The sequence below is a fragment of the Macrosteles quadrilineatus genome, unplaced genomic scaffold (genome assembly GCF_028750875.1).
Source record: "Macrosteles quadrilineatus isolate MER2022 unplaced genomic scaffold, UCM_ALF_1.0 Scaffold_1__1_contigs__length_201487025, whole genome shotgun sequence".
NCBI lineage: Eukaryota > Metazoa > Arthropoda > Insecta > Hemiptera > Cicadellidae > Macrosteles > Macrosteles quadrilineatus.
The window spans coordinates 30,299,383-30,321,600 of NW_026542594.1; the positions used below are offsets into that span (position 1 = coordinate 30,299,383).

Sequence of the window (22,218 nt, forward strand, 5' to 3'; positions counted from 1 at the left end):
CCTATATTATAAAATTAAACTTTCATAATCTAAGTACCGTAATCTAACCTAACCAACCAAACTTGCTCATGTTGAATAAATCGCATTAAGGTTTTACTAATCGAATCAATAGTTTCAATCGATATTAGCATAGCCCAGTTAAGAAACTGTACCCTTACTTGCATAGGTAGTCATCTTGCTTGGCAGATTCACATCAATGACTTAAGTTAGGTAGTAGGCCTACCATTTACCATCGATGTCTTCTCCGCCGTCCTCGTAGACAGGGGAATCGTCAATTTCTTGTTAATATGTGTGTGAGTGTATTTGAGCATTGCTCTCCTATTTGTTGTTTCGGCTGCACTTTACTTGACGTCCTACACTCATTCGATTGTTTTTCGATTCGATATTTTCATTCGGTTGTTTCATTCGATATATCGTTTGGTTAAGTTAGTTAGGTTAGGTTAACCTTACCTAACTAACCAAACGATATATCGAATGAAGCAATCGATATATTGATCGATATTTTCATTCGAATGAGTGTAGGACGTCAAGTAAAGTGCAGCCGTTGTTTCGGTTATATTTGTGTTCATTAATGAAGTCAATTAGTTTATAATATGGTCGTTTAAGTAATCAAGTATTGTTTGAGTTGTTTTTTAAAAGTTTTATTTTCACTTAAGTTTATTTCTTTGAGTTCTTTTGGCAAAAGATTAAACATTTTGATCCGCATGTTGTTTGGTGTTTTGCTGGTTTTGTTTAGCCTATGATAGAGTAGGCCCCAAGTCAAGGTTTGATTTGTTTCTGATGTTGTAGTTGTGACATTGGATTCTGAGTTGGGGGGGATTTGATTTAATTGAGGTAATTGTTTCAAAAAGGTAAAGGGAGATTACAGTTAGGATTTGATTTTTGATAAAGAAAGGTTTACATTTGTGGTTCTTCTTGTTCAATTTGTTCTATTATTCGAATTGCTTTCTTCTGTAAGGTTATTATTTTCTCAATGTGAGTTTCATTTGCAGAGCCCCAGGCTATGATGCCATATCTGATATGTGATGAAAAAATTGCATGATATGCAGTTATAGTAATTTCTTTGTTTGTTAGACTTCTAATTCTTCGTAAAGCATAGGCCTATACAACTTGTGAAAATGTTTATTTCATGAATTTGCTTGTATTTCATTGCTTCCTTAATATAAATAGCTACTCCACCCTATTTATGAACATGTCTGGAGAAACCAGAGGATAGAATATAATTAGGTATATTTACTGCTTTAAGTTCTTCATATGTTAGGCCATGTTCTGAAATCATTAGTAGCCTATATCTGGATTTATTTCATGGATTTCAAATAGTAATTTTTCAATTTTCTTGTGGAGTCCTCTTTGAATGTTTAAGTGATAAATTTTAAGGCTGGGGTTTTTATTTTCAGGATTTTTTGCGTGTTTGTTGTTGTTAGAATACAGGAGATGGGCTTTAGCACTTGTGGCAATTAGGCTTGGGGGTTTTTTGGTTCTTGAGTATTGGTACCTACTAAGTTAAGTCACTTAGACTATTGAAACATGCAAGTAGGCCTAATCCATCTAAGTTAAGAATTTGTATTTGCTTAGAGATGTCTTTCATCCAGCTTGAAGAGCAGAATTGACAAAAAACTAGAAATTAACATAGGCCTAACTTAAGGCTAAGTTTAGCACTAGCCTCGGCCAACTTGTTGAGATTAGCCTAGACATATAGTACCGGTAGCTAATAGACAACCTATTAAATTTCCCTACAAGAAGTACCATACATGCACATCAAACCAGTGCGTTACAATGAAATAGACATCCCTTTCAGCAGACTCTCAAAAACAAAAAAATTCATACCCGACCATGGCACTCGGGATCATAAGTACTTATTCTGATCAGATATGAAATCCAGAAGGCAGTGGCAGAAAAAGTGTCGCAACGTAACTTCTTCTATAGGCCTACGTATGTTATTCTATGTTGAAGCGGTAAGAAGCTATATATGGAATTTGGTAAAAATGCACATACGAGCAGATAGACGGAAAACTACTCATGGAAGACCCATGGTTATGCTGCAAAATCTGTTCGTCTCTACCCTAAGAACAATCCTACAAAAGGGGTTCAGGCTGTTTGGGGACATTCTGTAGGCCTAGCGTAACTAGAACATGGCTTAGGGGGGGATGGATGAGCTCAAAGTCTGCACTAATGGGGGGGGGGGGGGGTCTGGGGCTATGCAAACCCCCCAGTAAAGAGGGGGGTCTGGGAAAATTTGGAAAACTAGAACTCCAAACTTGTGTTTTCAGGCATTCCAGAGGTGTTATCATGTTCAAAAGAACTAAAAAAATCAACCCAATTGAGGCTGTCTCTGGCCGATCGGATTCAAGGAAAAGTATTTCTTGATTATGAAGAAGTAGGCCTACCGCTATGCTTTACAGTCACAGTCATAGTGCTTTCTTAACAAATCTGTCAATTAACTCTGAGAAACTTTTCTCTTTGACATTTCGTTAAATCGTTCACAATTCACATTGATAGTTGGAAGTAAATAGCATAACAGTCTTTACCAACTACAGATTATAGAACAGAACTAGAACACAGAGACTTAAACAACTAATCTAAATGCTGTCTGGGGTTTTTTTTTTTTTTTTTTTTACAGAGGGCCAGGCTTACAAGTTACCATGGGATTGCATCGCAGCTAGAACAGCTTATTGTGCACCCTCGATCACAGGTCCTCATTCTCCGCCAAATCCCAGGTCCTTGGTGAACCGTGAGAGCCTCTTGACTATGGTGACCTGTTCTTCCCTTTGATCTCCCATCAATAGGCCAAGGGATCTCATACGCAGACCTTGTAGGGCTGGGCACCTAAATATACCTTCACAGCTTTCACAAGGTCTCTGGCTGGGGCAAGTCGTAGCGAGATTTCCCTGAAAGGACTCAGCTCCTGAACTTGCTTGACCAGCCAATCCTTTGTGGCTGCGTCAGCACAGCCTCCACCTTTCTTCCTGGAGGCTTCATTAGAGTCAGCTTTGGGGGTACCACCCTTGCCCTGCTTTTTCCCAGCATCCTAGTTCCTGGAGGAACTGGCTTTGCAGGCAGCAGAGTTAGGGTGCTTGGCAGCCCACACCAGCCTCCTCTCACTTCTGGATAGCACCTTTTCGCCTTTGGCTAAAGCATCCGCTATCCTCCGTCTTTGCAACTCACCCCTGGAAAGTCGTTTTTCGTACGAGGGATCTCATACGCAAACCTTGTAGGGCTGGGCACATAAATATACCTTCACAGCTTTCACAAGGTCTCTGGCTGGGGCAAGCCGTAGCGAGATTTCCCTGAAAGGTCTCAGCTCCTGAACTTGCTTGACCAGCCAATCCTTTGTGGCTGCGTCAGCACAGCCTCCACCTTTCTTCCTGGAGGCTTCATTAGAGTCAGCTTTGGGGGTACCACCCTTGCTCTGCTTTTTCCCAGCATCCTAGTTCCCGGAGGAACTGGGTTTGCAGGCAGCAGAGTTAGGGTGCTTGGCAGCCCACACCAGCCTCCTCTCACTTCTGGATAGCACCTTTTCGCCTTTGGCTAAAGCATCCGCTATCCTCCATCTTTGCAACTCGCCCCTGGAAAGTCGTTTTTCGTTCCTTTCCGGTTTCTGCGAGCTTGTCGTCATCGTCAGATTTCAGTAGACTTTCCTCCTCCATTTGGGTCAGACTGTCTACATTGTTCTCACGAATACCGGGTATTTAAGTCCACCTCCCCAGTGACCCGATTAGAGAGGTAAGGGGTGTGTACGACTGGGTTACCCCTGGTTCCCAGAAGGCTCCGTTAAGACACTGAATATTAGGCCCCCAGTGCCACAAGACTCTTGGCACGGATCGCATTACACCTTAGTCTAGGGCCCCCCTCACTTGGTTCTGTAGGTGGTTGGTACCAGTGGCAGAAGGTAGCTCTCCGCAGCTAACAAGTGAGAGTTGGGGTTTAGGTTGTGGCCAATCTGCCGAACCAACCCCGCATGCAAGGTTTGGCCGGAACGGCGCGAAATTTTCTCCCACTCACTAAACTCTGAGTCTGGCGTTTGCTTAGTGCTTACCGCACATGCCTGCAGTGTTACTACACTACCATTCTCCAAATTTACTCCCGCTGCCTGGGTGTATTCATAAAATAAAATGAACCTTTTAAAATTAGTTTAGGCCTTCTATATAAATCCACTAATAATTAACAAATTATATTAACAAAACCAAATAATCAGTTTTAGTTATAAACTTCACACAACTTTATTTTAAAGAAGTAGTATTGCTGTGATACAAATATCTATTTTCATTTTAGGGTTCTGGGGGGGGGGGGGGTTTCTTTAACCCCTCATCCCCCCATAGGTACGCCACTGATCCTGTATAACTTTACAATAACCTATGGTTGTGTCTAGACACACCATTCTACACTCATCCTTCACTCATTGGGTTAAAATACGCACCTAGGTGGCGTCCCCATCTCAATGATGGATAATTGATAATTGATAGGTAGATTATTTGTAACTAGGCTAATCTTGTTTTGCTCTCAAACACAGTATAATTTAATGCAAATATCTCTTTCAGGAGTATGTTGAGCTTCAACAGCAAACAGCAGCAGCTGTAAAGAACCCAAATGGAGCTTTTGTTACTGGTGTCAACATTTTCAGCCCAGAGGAACAGGCAAAACTAGATAAACGTGCACAACGCTTCGGAATCGAAGCCTCTGAAGGCAAAGTTTTGACAGAGAAACTTTTAAAAAAACTTTATAAGAGGTAAGCTAGTTGCATCAATGCATCAAGCTGGATACATTTGTTATCTATAATATAGGTCGAATACCATAGACCAAAAAAGAAGGGTGAACGTTGTCCTACAGATGAATGACATAATCCTTGGTGGATAACATCTTGCATGTAACTTATAGGAGTGCTATTTATTACTCTACTGTACCCATGTCAAGTTTTTTTAGCGATGAAATTTGTATTACCGGTACCAAGCAAAAAATTATTGAAATCCAGCATTTTAGACTCAGTCATAATGGAGGTGTGTTTTAAATTATTAGCTGTTGTCAGAACTTAAAATAAACTCCCGGGTTTGGAACCTTAGAAACCTAATTATTTTTGAGGGAGGTCCCCAAATTCAACCTCACTAAGGATGGGGAGGTGAACCAATTCCCCATTCCAGGAGGAGGAACCAATGTATTTTGTGATCCCTTTTTCATGCAATATTCAGAGAATTAAGTTACCCATATTAATTAATCTTTCTAATATTATAAATGTGAAAGTTTGTGTGTTTGTTTGTTTAAAGTTCAATCACGCATTAACTACTGGACGGATTGGGCTGAAATTTGGCATGATGATAGCTCACATTCCCGATTAACACATAGGCATATTCTTATCTCAAAAATCCTTTCGGGCTCTGCCCCAGTGGCTCTGCAGTTCCCCATGTTAACCTTATGAGTATTCATATTTAAAGGGAATGAAAGAATTTAGTCAGCTGTTTCAACTAAAAAAAAAAAAAAAAAAATGGTTTCAATGATGTGCAAAAGCATTAAAAAGTTACAAAAATTTACCAACAGGGTGCAGCACTATAATTGTTTTGCATTTATGAAAACAGCTAATTTGAACTAAGCAGCAATAAAAAACTGTGATACGCAATGAAAACTGTCAAAGTAGGATTGTTTACAGTTATGTTTATGCTATTAATTTAATGAAAGTTGATAGTTGAAAAAGTTGAAGATGATATTTTGCAAATAGGTGAAAAGTTAGAACATTATGGCTGTGGTAAATGTTTAATACCGTATACCGTAAATTTAAAGAAGCAAATGTTATCAAACTGTGTCCACCCCCATTGCAAACGCAAAGCTCGAGTATAACTGCAATAAGCATTTTATACTTACATGCCAACCCCGTACGAAGGACGGGTACTCTGCTAGTTACTTAATATTAGGGCAAGCCTTTTTGTTTAGGCGTACCCGTTTTGGTTTGGGTTTGGCCATAACTAGCTGTAAATCAAGTAAAATCATCAATGATTGTATACCTTACTTGCTACAATGACTTGTCTTACGGTACATAGTAGTACGGTATGTTTGTTCATAACATTTTGCATGTTAGTCTCACTACAAGCCACGAATAGCCTATTTTCATATCTGTTCTTACCATAGTGAGAGGCTCTCAGTATTTAAAATATTTTAGTTCGTTTTTAGGATAAGTTTTAGACTGGTTCACACGCTCACTTTTGTTTGTGCAAGTGTTTACTTACTGCTCATCTATGTACCTTACACATCTCAGGCGATTTTACTCATTCAGTCTGTGGATTCTTCACTCCTCAGTGCGTATACATGGGCTGTTCAGATTATGGATGTTCAACAGAAAATATTTCTCTCGGAAGTTAATTGAACCTTATTAAAGATTTCCGTGGTTGTGGCGGGTCAAATCCAATGAATCTTGCTTATGACGTGTTAGTAAACAAATAGGCTTCAAAGAAATTGATGAGGTGGCTATGAAATAATCTATTGAAAAAATATGATGATGACTATTGTGAAAGTCGAGTTGGGATAGTTGCATTTAAATTGGCTTGTTTAATGTTTACAGCATGTGTGTAAAGCCAACAGACAAGAACATCAGAACAGAAGCCCTCCACATGAGAGGCACTGAAGAGATGACCACTCATGATGTTTTTAGTTACTTCAAAGACTATGGACCAGCTTCTCTTGAATGGATAACTGACAATTCATGTAAGTTTATTATTCAAATTTTGTAATTCAGATATCATAACATGTAACTGAGCGGTTTAACCATGAAAAAAGATTCATCTTTTTATTGGTTCAGATAGCTCTTTGGGGGTTCTTAATCATTGAGATTTTCACCATTCTTCATTCATATTCAGTATAAACTGTCTTACCTGTGTTTGCATTTACCACTGTTTTCAAGTAGTTAATGAATTATGAATGTGGTACCTATTTGTCTGGTACACTTGATCATTTCTATTTCAATAGCTTAGGAAACTCTCTTTAGGCTTTGTGAGTCCAATGCCACTTTTGAAATAAAGTTGCACTTGTCTGTATTTGAAAGTTTATAGAGGAAAGTGACACAAAACTTCTAAGGTAGGCCTACTGCTAAACGTGTAATATGAATCAAAAAGAATACCACCGCCGCAGCAAACCTGCCAGGCTAAGCAAATTTCCATTTGCCTGATTTGATTTTTACTTAAATCTATATAAATAACAATCCTATACTCTAATACGAGCAAAGTTTGCTTGTATGTATGTATGTATGTATGTATGTATGTATGCTTGCACCAAGATCTCGAAAACGGCTCCGACGATTTTCTTCAAATGTTGTTTAAAGTTTATTTCTGGCCTAAAAACGAGTTTACTGCAATTAGAACTGCCATCAAAAATCTAATTACGTAGAAAAATGAAATTGAAAATCACATTTTTTTAACATTAGTCTTATGGGTTGCTAGGTAACCATGTTGGCTGAATGAAATAACAAGGAAAAAGTAAACAAAAGACTTGTAGCTTGTAATTTGTCTATCCACAGTATACTAGCAAAACAAAATACAGCACAAAAGGAAAAACATCAGTTGTTACTATTGAGCAAAGATTATACTGAAGATTACTAGATTCTATAGTCAAGGGTAGCAGTGTGGAGTGTGGGATCTGTTTATGACGATTAGATTACGGTATCTGCAATCCTTAAATGCTATGGAAAGGGAGGAAAACAGGTCCACGACATAGGAAGTGGTGAAGGAAGTAGTAAAGGCGAGCAGTCTGGAGTGTGGGAACTGTTTATGACGATTAAATTAAGGTATCTGCAATCCTAAAATGTAATGGGAGGGAGGAAAACAGGTCCATGACGTAGGAAATGGGGAAGGAAGTTGTAAGGCTAGCAGTGCAGAGTGTGGAAACCGTCTGTGGCATTTATGTATCTGCAATTTTAAAATAGTATAAATAAGGAGGGCAAACAGGTCTACGACATAGGGAGTGGTGAAGGAAGTAGCAAGGGTGAGCAGTCCGGAGTGTGGGAATTGTTAATAACGATTAAAACAAGTTATCTACAATCCTAAAATGCTATGGGAAGGGAGGGAATCAGGTCCGCGACGTAGGAAGTGGTGAAGGAAGTAGTAAAGGCGAGCAGTCTGGAGTGTGGAAACTGTTTAAGACGATTAGATTAAGGAATCTGCAATCCTAAAATCCTATGGGAAGGAATGAAAGAGGTCCGCGACGTAGGAAGTGGTGAAGGAAGTAGTAAAGGCGAGCAGTCTGGAGTGTGAAAACTGTTTATGACGATTAGATTAAGGAATCTACAATCCTAAAATGCAATGGGAATGGAGGGAAACAGGTCCGCGACGTAGGAAGTGGTGAAGGAAGTAGTAAAGGCGAGCAGTCTGGAGTCTGGGAACTGTTTATGGGAATTACATTAAGGTATCTACAATCCTAAAACGCTACGAGAAGGGAGGAAAACAGGCCCATGACGTGGGAAATGGTGTAGGAAGTAGTAATGCTAGCAGTGCAGAGTGTGGGAACCGTCTGTGGCATTTATGTATCTGCAATTCTGAAATAGTATAAAGAAGGAGGGCAAACAGGTCTACGACATAGGGAGTGGTAAAGGAAGTAGCAAGGCTGAGCAGTCCGGAGTGTGGGAATTGTTAATAACGATTAAAACAAGTTATCTACTATCCTAAAATGCTATGGGAAGGGAGGGAATCAGGTCCGCGACGTAGGAAGTGGTGAAGGAAGTAGTAAAGGCGAGCAGTCTGGAGTGTGGAAACTGTTTAAGACGATTAGAATAAGGAATCTGCAATCCTAAAATCCCATGGGAAGGGATGGAAAGAGGTCCGCGACGTAGGAAGTGGTGAAGGAAGTAGTAAAGGCGAGCAGTCTGGAGTGTGAAAACTGTTTATGACGATTAGATTAAGGAATCTGCAATCCTAAAATGCTATGGGAAGGGAGGGAAACAGGTTCACAACGTAGGAAGTGGTGAAGGAAGTAGTAAATGTGAGCAGTCCGGAGTGTGGGAACTGTTAATAAGGATTAGATCAAGTTATCTACAATCCTAAAATGCTATGGGACGGGAGGGAATCATGTCCGCGACGTAGGAAGTGGTGAAGGAAGTAGTAAAGGCGAGCAGTCTGGAGTGTGGAAACTGTTTATGACGATTAGATTAAAGAATCAACAATCCCAAAATCCTATGGGAAGGGATGGAAAGAGGCCTGCGACATAGGAAGTGGTGAAGGAAGTAGTAAAGGCGAGCAGTCTGGAGTGTGGGAAATGTTTATGACGATTAGATTAAGGTATCTACAATCCTAAAATGCTATGGGAATGGAGGGAAACAGGTCTGCGACGTAGGAAGAGGTGAAGGAAGTAGTAAAGGCAAGCAGCCCGGAGTGTTGGAACTGTTAATGACGATTAGATTAGGGTATCTGCAATCCTAAAATGCCATTGGAAGGGGGAGAAACAGGTCCGCGACGTAGGAAGTGGTGAAGGAAGTAGTAAAGGCGAGCAGTCTGGAGCCTGGGAACTGTTTATGGGAACTACATTAAGGTATCTACAATCCTAAAATGCTACGAGAAGGGAGGAGAGGAAAACAGGTCCATGACGTAGGGAGTGGTGAAGTAAGTAGTGAAGGTAAGCAGTGTGGAGATTGGGAGTGGATTAATGTATCTGTAATACTTTTCAGAGTAAAGTAATAATTTTCCCCGAGCAAAGCTCGGTCCCCAGGTACTAGCTTTAATGAGATGAGAACCTAGGTTTGCTGCTACAGGGATGGTAAAAAAATAAAGTGTATTTTTAGTAAAATTAATAGTTTGGTATAAAATAAATACATTTGCCAAGTTTAATCAAAATATATCTATAAACAAGCAAACTATGAACAGTTTACTTACTCTCCATAAGAATAACATGGAAATCTTAAATATAAAATTTTTAAATATTCTCCGTAACTGTATAAAAAGAAACTCATCAAAATATTAAATTATTTGTGTAAGCTCTTAAAAATGTTTTAAAGAGAAAAAAAGTTATGTTTTGAGGATCAAAAATGAGAAACCAACACCCCCCACAAAACCCGGTTCCCATGGTCCGGTCATGCTGGTTTGTGAACTTGTTTAAACAAACTTGGGTTTACACGATTAAGTACCAAATTTCATCAAAATCGGAGGATTTTTGCTTGAGCTGTCCCGCTAATAGCCAGCTAATATATATATACTACAAATTTATATATACTAGCAGGGTACTCGGCCTTCGTACGGGGTTGGCATATAAGTATAAAATGCTTATTGCAGTTATACTCAAGCATTGCATTTGCAATGGGAGAGAACACAGTTTTATAAATTTACTTCTTTAAATTTATAGTATACTATAGTATTACACATCTACCATAGCCATAATGTTCTACCACTTCACCTAAACAATAGAGAAAAATAAATTAACAAAAATTTGCAAAATATCACAAATTATTCATGAAATTAAAAACATAAACATAATTGTTAACAATCCTACTTTGACAGTTCTCGTTGCGTATCACAGTTTTTTGTTGCTGCTGCAAAAAGTGCTGCATCCTGTTGGTAAATCGTATGACTTTTTAATGCTTTTGCATATCATAGAACTAACTTTTTTAGTTGAAACAGCTGACTAAATTCTTTAATTCCCTTTAAATATGAACTAGTGGTCGTCCAGTGGTCCAAAACTCAACCAAAAATATGTAATGTACACGCATCGACTATTGGACACTGAAGTAGACAGCCCATCTATATGTACCAGCAGCTGTCTTATTTTTTAATTATAAAACATTGTACAGTAGACCCTATATAATCTGCACTGTACCACTCTGGCACTCCAGTAATCTGGCGTCTTTTGGTTTGAGGTCTTCCGCGGCCGCGGAAAAATTCTGATTATCTCCCGCGGCCGTGTAGATACTGTATCATCATTCTCTCCCGCGGTCATGAAAACGTCATCGTGGCCTTGCGCGATCGCGGCAAAATCATGAACATCTCCTGCGGACGTATAGACGGTATCATCGCCTCCCGCAGTTACGGAAACGTCGTCGTCGTCTTGCTTGATCGTGGAAAAATCATGAGCATCTCCCGTGGTCATGTAGACATCATCGTTGTATTCTGCGGTCGCGGCAAAATATTTTATCATCTCCCGCGGCCGTGTAAACATCATTGTCTACTCCCGCGGTCACGGAAATGTCATCGTCGTCTTTCGCGATCGCAGTAAAATCATGAACATCTCCTGCGGTCATGTAGACATTATAGTTGTCTTCCGCGGTCGCGGCAAAGATTTTATCATCTCCCGCGGCCGTGTAAACATCATTGTCTACTCCCGCAGTCACAGAAACGTCATCATCGTCATGCGAAATGGCGGCAAAATCATGAACATCTCCCGCGGACGTGTAGACGTTATTATCGTCTCCCGCGGTCACATGTCATCGTTGTCATGAACGATCGTGGCAAAATCATGAACATCTCCCGCGGTCATGTAGACATTCAATTCAATTCAATTCAATTAAATTCAAATTATCTTTTGTCATCAAGTACATTAGAAATATATACATGAATAGGCTAGTCACATTTCTTATAAGTTATAAAAAATATACATGCTTATTGTAAATGGGAAAAATTGTAAAAGAACAACAAACTAACAGTTAAAACATACTTCGATTAGTAGGGAAAGAAAAGTCAATTACAGTTCATCAAATGAATAAATAGCCCTGCTAATGAGAAAGTTCTTAAGTTTGTTTTTAAATTTTTTTATATTTACTTCTGCTTGTATGTCCTTTGGAAGTTTATTATAGAATTTTGTTCCGGCGTATTTGGGGGTTTTTTTTTTCGAAAAGGCGCAATTTATGAGGACTTGATGCTAACTTGCCTCGATTTCTTGTAAGAAGATTAAATACCGGTATTGCAAAAATTTGTTTTACATTTGAGCATTTTAGGGACTTATGTCCCTACAAGCCACTAGTCTATATATATAATACGTGAAGCCGTTTTTTGTTAACGCAACTCCTCCCTTATTTGTGGACCAATTTCAACGTTTAAGGTGTCAAAAGATTTGTCTCAATATGAAGTTTTGCAATAAGGTTTTAGAATTTTTCAATTCCTACCCTTAAGGGCGTGAGACCCTCTCAAAGGCCGGGTTTTCCCCATAAGAAATACATAGAACAAATTTAAAAACAAAAAACAGCTGTTTATAAAAAGAAACTCATTAGCTTTTTGGGAGTAAATATTCATGTTTGTAATATTGAGTAGGTTAAGACCAAGTTAAACAGTTAATCAGTTTTGTAGGAAGAACAGAAAATGACTCAATTTCAAAGAAGAAATATTGAAAACGGGAGTAGGACACAATTAATAATAAGATATCTTATGCGTATGAGGAGAGTAAAAATAGAGAGGCCTGGTCTAACACACATCCATCCAGATATACACGTACTCACTTGGTGATAAGAATAATATTTGCCAGTTCTGCTATACATCGATGTTTCTGATATGCAACTTACTTTGGAAGTAAAAAAATATACGAAACACATAGTGTTGTCAAAGTAAAGTAAACTCTCCTAATGTCAGATCAAATGAATGCATGCAAGGAATGTTTACTTCTAACACTGACAGATCGAGATATTTCAAAACATTTAGTAGAAACTATAATAATGCCTTGACTATGATAAGTTCAAGTAGTAAGATTATACCAAATCTTGGCGGACCTTTTGTTTTTATTGTAAACTTTTGTATTACTTGCTCTACTTAAATTGAGAAAAAAACGCAAATGGATTTTTTACTTCTAGGTTATGTTGCCAGTTCCTCGGAAAAACTTATACAAGGTTTTTTGACTGAATTTACCAACACAATCCAGACATTTCAAGTCAAAAATAAGAAGTTTCAACAACTCATTTGCTATTGAAAGTTTTAGTGTCAATATTAGCCCAAACATAAGTGAAGGAATTAGTGTTTATGTATTCAACGATCGAGTTGTTACGGTCAAGTTTATTTTTATGATTTAGGAGAGGCAAATAATATAGACCTACGCTGTTCAAAAAGAGAATATGAAAATTGCTATCCATTAGTGATGTAAAATACCCAGGTATTTAAAACTCGGGGTAAATACCTTGGGTATTTACCCGGGTAAATACCCAAAATCCATAAATACCCGGGTATTTTGGGTATTTATGAAATCGATTTAAATTCCTTTTTATATACCCCTAAATATGTTATTGAACGTTATCATTACATGATAAATTAGGATAGTCTATTTCACCTTTTACAGTATCTTGAAGCTTTGCAGAATTGCTAGTACCTTTTATTTAATGATTTAGCACTTTTTTATGAAATCAAGACAACACCTCATCAGAGAAATAGTGAACCTAAATCTACTTCTACTGTTATTAAATTATGATAGTTAAAATTTGTATTGTGTAAATGGCTTGGAAGGCTAGACAGACCCAAGGCCTGATTGATATAGGCAGAATGGCAGAATACTGAATGTACAGTAGACTCCCTCTTATCCGGACTCCTCGGGACCGAGGCTAGTCCAGATAACGGGTTTTCTGGTTAAACCGACGTCCCCAAAAACTTGTTAAAACAGAAACCGTGTACTGGTACTGTCATATTCGACTTTAATTTAGGAGAGCATTGTATTTAGATACGTGATCACTGGTCTCAAATCTTTCCCACGAGAATAGTCGTTTCAGTACCGCTCACTTCTTGCCAATCTAGTCAGGTTAAACTAATGGGCTGATAAAAATTGTCCGGTTAAAAGGTGTCCGGATAAGAGGGAGTCTACATTAAACTTTTCTGTGTTACCGCTTAGTTGGGAACAATAATATATTTGGATAAACCTATTAAAAAATGTATCTCCTGTTTTTTGGTCTAACTTAGGGCCTATAATATAATTTTGAAAGATTTATTGTGCTATAGATTCAAATTTTTTGTATCACAAGTTTATGAAATTAGTTTTTTTTTATAAGTTTACCAACAAAAGATCTAGAACAAAAATATTATTAAATCCTGCCATCCTACAGATTGAATTTTAATTATTTTCTTAAGTTGTTTACACATAGGCCACTACTAGGTTGAATTTTCCAGTCTTTCTAAATAATAATTATTACTTTACAAATAATTTTTCTTCACTTTTAATAAAATAAATTCATCTATCTATCATAGAAATTAAAAAATCATAAGTAGTCAGGACCAGTGCAACCATGCGACCAGGGTATTTATGCCGATTATGCTTTATGCTCAGACCTGGGTATTTATGGCGATCATACCGAGAAGTAAAATGCTAGTAGTGACCATATGAAATTTTGATTAACACATTTTATTATCATTTTGCTATCCTTACAAGGTAATAATTGCAAAAAAACATCTCAATCTTTTCTAACTTTAATACAAATTATAAATACCCAGTTTTTGGGTATTTACCCGGGCCTGGGGTAAATACCCAGGTAAATACCCAATTTATATTTACCTACCCACTGGGTATTTACCCGGCCCACATCACTACTATCCATCCAACCTATTTCGAAAAATGAATCCATACTTTCAAAACTTTGGGTCAGGTATTTAGAGAAACTTCACTATACAACGTGAGACTGACAGACAACACGTTAAAATGCGTTAACCAACTTTCAATGGTGTTGCTGCTTTAGCCTATTCAAAGCAGGTTATGGCAGTCCAGTTGGCAACCCACAGTTTGTGGGTAAAAAATGGAGCACATGAAATGGTTGCGATATCACCTCACTATTCAGGGTTCTCAACGGAGAAAATTCGTTTGTTTAGGATGATGTCTCAAATCAAAGTTATAAAATGACCCAACTTAAATTACTAAACACAGGTCAGTAAGGCAACAGTTTTCATCAATTCTCAAAGCTGGGAAAACTTTGTTGCAACATGTTAACTCAAATTGAAGCAGATCGTTTAGCATTCATTAGAAGTTATCAATTAAAACTGAGAGCAGATTTAATGCTGGTAAACCTTGACGACGCAAACAAAGATATTTAAAATTAGTTTCCAACAAGTGTATTTAAGCATAAAGTTTTCCTCGGCGTTATGTTTCATACCATGCGGCTCACGGGTTCTCTAGTATATATATACTAGCTGAGTACCCGTCCTTCATACAGGGTTGGTATACAATGCTAATTGTAGATAAATACTCGTGCTTTGCATTTACAATGAGGGAGGACACGTTTTGAGAAAATTTGGTTTACTATAATCTACGGTCTACTATAGTATAGAACATCTAGCCTACCATAGCCATAATGTTCTATCACTTCACCTCACCTAACCAATAGAAAGAAGTAAAGTTCTCACACTCAGGTTTTTGTTGCTGCTTGGTTCAATTTAGCTGTTGTCATAAATGTATAAAGAACTAATGGTGCTGCACCCTGTTGGTAAACCGTATAACCTTTCAATGCTATTGAATATCATAGAAACAAATTGTGTAGTTGAAACAGCTGGCAAAATTATTTAATTCCTTTTAAATATGAATACTCATAAGGTTAACATGGGAAATTCCAGAGCCGCTGGGGCGGAGCCCGAAAGGATTTTTGAGGTAAGAATATGTCTATATGTTAATCAGGAATGTGAGCTATCATCATACCAAATTTCAACACAATCCGACCAGTAGTTAATGCGTGATTGAACTTCAAACAAACAAACAAATAAACAAACAAACACAAACTTTCACATTTATAATATTAGTATGATCATAAGGTTAACATGGGAAAATCCAGAGCCACTGGGGCGGAGCCCGAAAGCCCGATCAGAATAAAAACTGCTTAGTTTTCCTATTTAATGCCCAAAGAATCGATGTACCGAATTTCAGCCTCCTAGGTAAATGGGAAAAGGGAGAATTAGTGATGAGTGAGTGAGTGAGTGAGTGAGTCAGTGAGGGCTTTGCCTTTTATATATTTAGATATATATAAGTCTATACATATATATATATATATATATATATATACATATATAAAAATTTGAACGAAGGGTGTATTTGGCCTCTGGGGACATCAAAATGAAAAAGTAAATCGGTCCCGGGTCTAGGTCTTACCGTGCCACCTACGGTAATAGCTACTTCCCTATAGGGAAATTCACTAAAAAAGTATTTTTTTTACATTTAAGTGTCCTGAGACTTTTTTACCCTATATAACCAAACAGTAAAAGACAAACCATGCAATCAACCCTAAAATAATAGAAACAAAATTTTGTCACTAGCACCCAATGTCACCTGCATGAACTAGACACAAATAACCAGCTTCAAATTTTACAATGGGAGGAGGAGTCTACTTGTGTTGGTTAATAATTTATGGTCATACTTAGCTGTTATTATTTCAATTAAAAACAGACTTCATTACCTTCATTGTAGCTGCAAACATGAGTGGGCTACTCATTTAACCTAAAGCAAACATGAAATAAATCTGTCATGTCAAAGAAATTATCTTTGTGAAAATCAAATCAGGAAAGCACGTGGAAATCTGCTTGGTCTGCAAGTTTGCTGTGGCAAGGGCTTTTTTCTTATTTTGTGCATCCTTTATAATTTTTGTGCCACTGGGGCTACGTACCTACAAGCTCAATCATGATCCTTTTTTTAGAATAGATTGATGTTTGGAAGTAACTTATTCTAATGTTTACACCCTTTAAAATGCTTGGAAATAAGAACCTCCCTTCTCTCCTCATTTGTTCACTAGCCTATCATTCGTTCATCTTCTCAGAATGTTTCTTGCCTTGTTTGTAGTTTGCTAGGATGTATTTAGAAAACAATTTTGTTGATAGGTTCTGTTAGTAAGCAACTATGCATGCATGCATATATGCACATTCTCCTAACTTGTTTGATTTAGGTAATGTGGTGTGGTTGGACGATATCTCAGCAGCAAGAGCTCTACTAGGCCTCTCTGTGCACATCTCTGGTCAGACTGCCCTTCACAAGCCATCGCAGTCTGACAGTGACGTAGAGATGGAGACTACGCCAGCTGACGAGACAGATAATCTCTCTGAGGTAGGCCTTGTCAGTAACCAGTAGATAGTATCTTCAAAGCTCAAAAGAGTCCTTGGAGCCTAGACTTTCTAACTCATAAAACAATTCAACAACTACAAAGCAAATTTCTAATCTCCCAGTATACTGGATATTTAAATTACAATCACTATGGTATTTGGAGAAATATTTTGAGGTGGTATATAACTAACTACTCAGTGTCTGTTTGAAAATAACATAATTAACATTGCGGGCAAATCCAAGATGGCCGTTGGCATCCATGGACTCCCTTGGAAATACATTCAAACAACAAACATCATTTCTAATCTCACAGTATACTAGATATTTGTCTGACCTGAAGAAACATGACAAACAATCCCAGGTCTGTGTACAACCTAGAGATGGTTTATTTAGTGAGTAGTCTGATCAATTCAGACGTAGTCCCTAACTACAGGCTGGCCTGTAGTTAATAAATACATTTACAAGCTACCTTAAATACACACAAGTAACAAATACTACAAGTACACTACACTACACTATAAGTAAATACAAACCTGTGTGTGTGTGTAAATACATTTTTCCTCTTTCTTATTCCCATTATTTATACAAACAGTAGTTTACTGCAGCTAATCAGAGGAATTAGAAGCTATACAATGCAACACTCTTTGTTCTCTGTTGCAGGAGTCAGATGCAGTGTCTGTGTCAGATCTAGATGTAGAGCTCCCTCGAGGGCATACTGCAGCTAATCAGAGGAATTAGAAGCTATACAATGCAACACTCTTTGTTCTCTGTTGCAGGAGTCTGATGCAGTGTCTGTGTCAGATCTAGATGTAGAGCTCCCCCCAGGTAGATGGCGTAGAGGAGCCCCTCACCCCCTGTCACCCTGCATACTGCAGCTAATCAGAGGAATTAGAAGCTATACAATGCAACACTCTTTGTTCTCTGTTGCAGGAGTCAGATGCAGTGTCTGTGTCAGATCTAGATGTAGAGCTCCCTCGAGGGCATACTGCAGCTAATCAGAGGAATTAGAAGCTATACAATGCAACACTCTTTGTTCTCTGTTGCAGGAGTCTGATGCAGTGTCTGTGTCAGATCTAGATGTAGAGCTCCCCCCAGGTAGATGGCGTAGAGGAGCCCCTCACCCCCTGTCACCCTGCATACTGCAGCTAATCAGAGGAATTAGAAGCTATACAATGCAACACTCTTTGTTCTCTATTGCAGGAGTCTGATGCAGTGTCTGTGTCAGATCTAGATGTAGAGCTCCCCCCAGGTAGATGGCGTAGAGGAGCCCCTCACCCCCTGTCACCCTGCATACTGCAGCTAATCAGAGGAATTAGAAGCTATACAATGCAACACTCTTTGTTCTCTATTGCAGGAGTCTGATGCAGTGTCTGTGTCAGATCTAGATGTAGAGCTCCCCCCCAGGTAGATGGCGTAGAGGAGCCCCTCACCCCCTGTCACCCTGCATACTGCAGCTAATCAGAGGAATTAGAAGCTATACAATGCAACACTCTTTGTTCTCTGTTGCAGGAGTCTGATGCAGTGTCTGTGTCAGATCTAGATGTAGAGCTCCCCCCAGGTAGATGGCGTAGAGGAGCCCCTCACCCCCTTTCTCCCTGCATCCTGTTGCGATTCGCTTCCACAGCTGACCGCAGTCTCCCACGACCTGGCTTTACAAAATATGGCAGTCATGATTTTGGAGGTGAGTTGTACCCGATCCTCTCACCCTATGTCACACAATCACTTTCCATCCTTAAAGGAAATATTTTAACCCTTTGCACTCCGACGTCCGAATTATCGGACGTTGTAATTTCGGCCAAAAACTCCGTGGTCCGAAATATCGCACGTCAGCAAAATCTCCCGAAAAATCCGACATCCGAAATATCGGTCATCAGTAAAATCGATCGTACTGGCTATATAAATAGTCAAACGCGCTAATATTATGACATATTTGTTAGAAAGAGTTGTGAAATATTACTCTATGCTTTTTTTCTCCTTTCGTAGCTGTAATTTTGTGCTTGTCATCTTTTGTTTTTGTGGTCTATGGCGCTGGCCGGCTGACGCAATCCAGCTGTCTGCAGTAACTGGGAGGTCGGTGTTTGTTTGCTGTTTGCATTGTTGTTTATGTTTACTGCTAATGTTTCTATTTACAGTTTGTTTAGAGTAAAATTTTAACCTTTTTTTTATTTAAGTTTACAATGGAAGATTCTGACAGTTCTGATGAAGATATTTATAACAGTAACAGACGCAGACGACAATCACCAGTTAGCGAAAATACACTGTTCAGAAACGTAGTGGAATCTGGTGTTGGTGTTTATGATGACTTGAGTGACGGTTTTGTGGAAAACATATCAGATTCTGAAACTTCTGATAGTGAAAACGAAAGTGATGTTTTGTCAGGTTTTGATGATGATACTGATGAAGACCCTGACTATGTTTTATCAGAGGAAGAAAGTTCAGATGAAGATGCTCAACCTACAAAATCTCGTGATAGAAATATGCCTCTTGGTAGGCCTAGTGACATAGCTGAAAGTAGGCCTGTTGAGTTTGTAATTTTGAATTCAGGTAGGCCTAGTCCTAACCTAGCTTCAAATGGTAGGCCTAATCCCTCAACTAATCAATTGCATGATACCCAATTGCATGATACCAATAATGTAGATTTAATCCAAAATGTCCTTGAAGAAAATGTAGGCCTAAATGAGCCCCTTTTGAACAATGAAGTAAATGTAAATGCACCCCTTTTGAACAACGAAGTAAATGTAAATGCACCCCTTTTGAACTTGAATACAGTACATGATACTATTGAAGATGTAATAAGAAATTCCGAACGTTGTGTAACCCCTAACCCTGACCCTGATATTCCACCAGATATGGACCCTAGTGAAGAAGAATGGAAACCTGTCCATGAAAGTGATGACCCTGGATTTGACCATGACATTTTATTTTTCGAACAACCTGGTCCAAAGCACTGTCCTCCTCGTGATTCTGAACCGATTGATTATTTTTATTTATTTTTCACGGTTACAATCCTAACAAAATTTGTAAGAGAAACTAACAGGTATGCTAATCAGTACATCGAATCACATCTACATAATTTGACCCCTAATTCTAGAGCCCATAAATGGAGACCGGTAACACTAGCTGAAATGAAGGCATTTATTGCAGTAATTTTAAATATGGGCCTAAATAGGAAACCGACAATTCAGAGCTACTGGGCAACATCTGACTCCCAATATACTCCCTGGTACGGAAAGATGTTTAGTCGATCTCGTTTTGAAAGTATTATTCAATTTTTTCATATGGTAGACAATTCAAATTTGCCTAAAATTGGGGAGCCTGGATATGAGCCGTGTGCAAAATTTTCGCCCCTGCTAGAAGCCGTCAACAGACTGTTTAGGCTGTACTACACACCACACCGTGAGTTGTCGGTTGATGAAAGTTTGATCGGAACTAAATCAAGATCTCAGTTATTGCAATACCTCCCAAACAAACATGTGGGGTGTAAAGTTATGGATGCTGTGCGATTCCATTTCGAGGTATTGCCTTGCGTTTTATTGTTACAAGGGAACAAAAAGTACTGGACAGAAAACCACAGGCCTAGCCTACAAAGTTGTCCACAAACTGCTTGAGATAGGCCAGTATCTTTACAAGGGTTACCATGTTTTCATGGATAACTTTTTTACTAGTATCCCTTTAGCTACAAGTTTGTATGAGAAACTTACATTCATCACCGGCACCGTACGAAGGAATAGAAAAGGCATTCCATCTAAACTAAAAGAAAAATTCGACATTGGCCAAAAGACCTACATGAGAAATGGCCATCTTTTATTTTTAGGCTTCAGAGAGAAAAAAAGTCAGAAAAACCCAGTTATTTTATTATCATCTAAACATACTGCTAAGTCTATTGAAAAAATAAAAAAAAGAACAAATGAAAATTTAGTAAAAGAAATTCCTGAAATGATTGATGCATACAACCGTTTCATGGGTGGTGTTGACGGCAATGATCAAATGATGTATTGTTACTTGGATGAGAGACGCACCCTAAAATATTGGAAAAAAGTCACCTTTAACATATTTGCAAGAATCCTCCTAAATGCCTATATAATTTACTCAGAAAATACCAGCGGAAAAGTAATTTCAAGATACCACTTTACCATTTCTATTATTGAGGCGCTGTCTTCACAGTGGTACGAAGAAAAGAATCCTAGTAGAGCCCAAAAAGAAGATGGTCGTGGCGATGGACCAAATAACAAAACTCAATTTGGCATCACATCTTTACCTGGAAGACAGGAGAGGAACTGCTGTGTGTGCAGTCCTCTTAGCACAAGAATGGGAGGCAAGAGGAAAAAAAGCCGTACAATATGTGTTCGTTGTGGTAAAGGACTACATGGCGTTTGCTTCGGCGAACACAAATGCACCAAATAATAACAATTCCTGTTTGTAAATAGTTTTTTGTCTTGTGTTTGCATAATTTGTAAATAGTTTTTTTGTCTTGTGTTTGAATGATTGACTGCATGGACTTTTTTATGACTTTTGCATGGCATGTTTTATTGAGTATTGTAAAAATTAATGTGGTTGAATAGATTTACTTTTTGAATATTCTCGACATTTTTATTTTGCGTTTTCAACAATCATTAGTGCTAAGCTAAAGGCCCTACACAAAAACTTATTTTGAGTTTTTTCTACAATATTACTTTTACAATACCATAATTTGATTTTTGGAAGAAATAGTTTGAAAAATGTAATGATTTGTGATACAGTCTTGGGGTAACCCTCATTTATCAAGATGCAAGTATTTTGGAGTTCGGACAAAAATTTTCAAATTTGCCTACAACTTCTTCATTTTTCAAGGTAGGTGCATGGAACTTGTGGTGTTTTGTTCAGAACTAAGTAGAGAATTTGAGAATACTAACATTATATATGGTCTCAATGGTTTTTTTTTTAGATATACACGTTCAAACATAATATTTTTCTAAAAATAAGAAATCAAACGTATTATAATAAAAAATAATTTAAAAAAAATTATATTTGATATGGGTTATTTTCACTTATTTTTATGTAGAATTTCATAGGGAATAAAAGGAAACAAAAAGTATGTCTCTATCTGATCAGACAAGGAAGATACATAAATTTTACCAAACGCTTACAAAAATTAGTAAAAATGTCTGGAGTTTTTGGCTAGGCCTATCCGGCAAAGTACCGGCATTTTTGGCTAGGACCAAAAAATTTTTGCCGGAGTGCAAAGGGTTAATGTTTTATATCCATCATATGAAAAATGGTCTGATACCTATATTCTTAACCCTT

The 22,218-nt window shown here is 38.1% G+C and overlaps 1 protein-coding gene across 1 annotated transcript in view; it reads left to right on the forward strand.

The window, feature by feature from the left end:
• The window catches only part of LOC128995648 (uncharacterized), a 36,622-nt gene that overhangs the window by 677 nt on the left and 13,727 nt on the right, over positions 1–22,218 (forward strand). Inside the window, exons 2-8 of the mRNA XM_054420668.1 lie at positions 4,539–4,726; positions 6,545–6,687; positions 16,781–16,938; positions 17,712–17,885; positions 17,982–18,137; positions 18,290–18,322; positions 18,445–18,616. Of these exons, the coding sequence (XP_054276643.1) occupies positions 4,539–4,726; positions 6,545–6,687; positions 16,781–16,938; positions 17,712–17,885; positions 17,982–18,137; positions 18,290–18,322; positions 18,445–18,616 (1,024 nt within the window). The remainder of the gene's footprint in view (positions 1–4,538; positions 4,727–6,544; positions 6,688–16,780; positions 16,939–17,711; positions 17,886–17,981; positions 18,138–18,289; positions 18,323–18,444; positions 18,617–22,218) is intronic.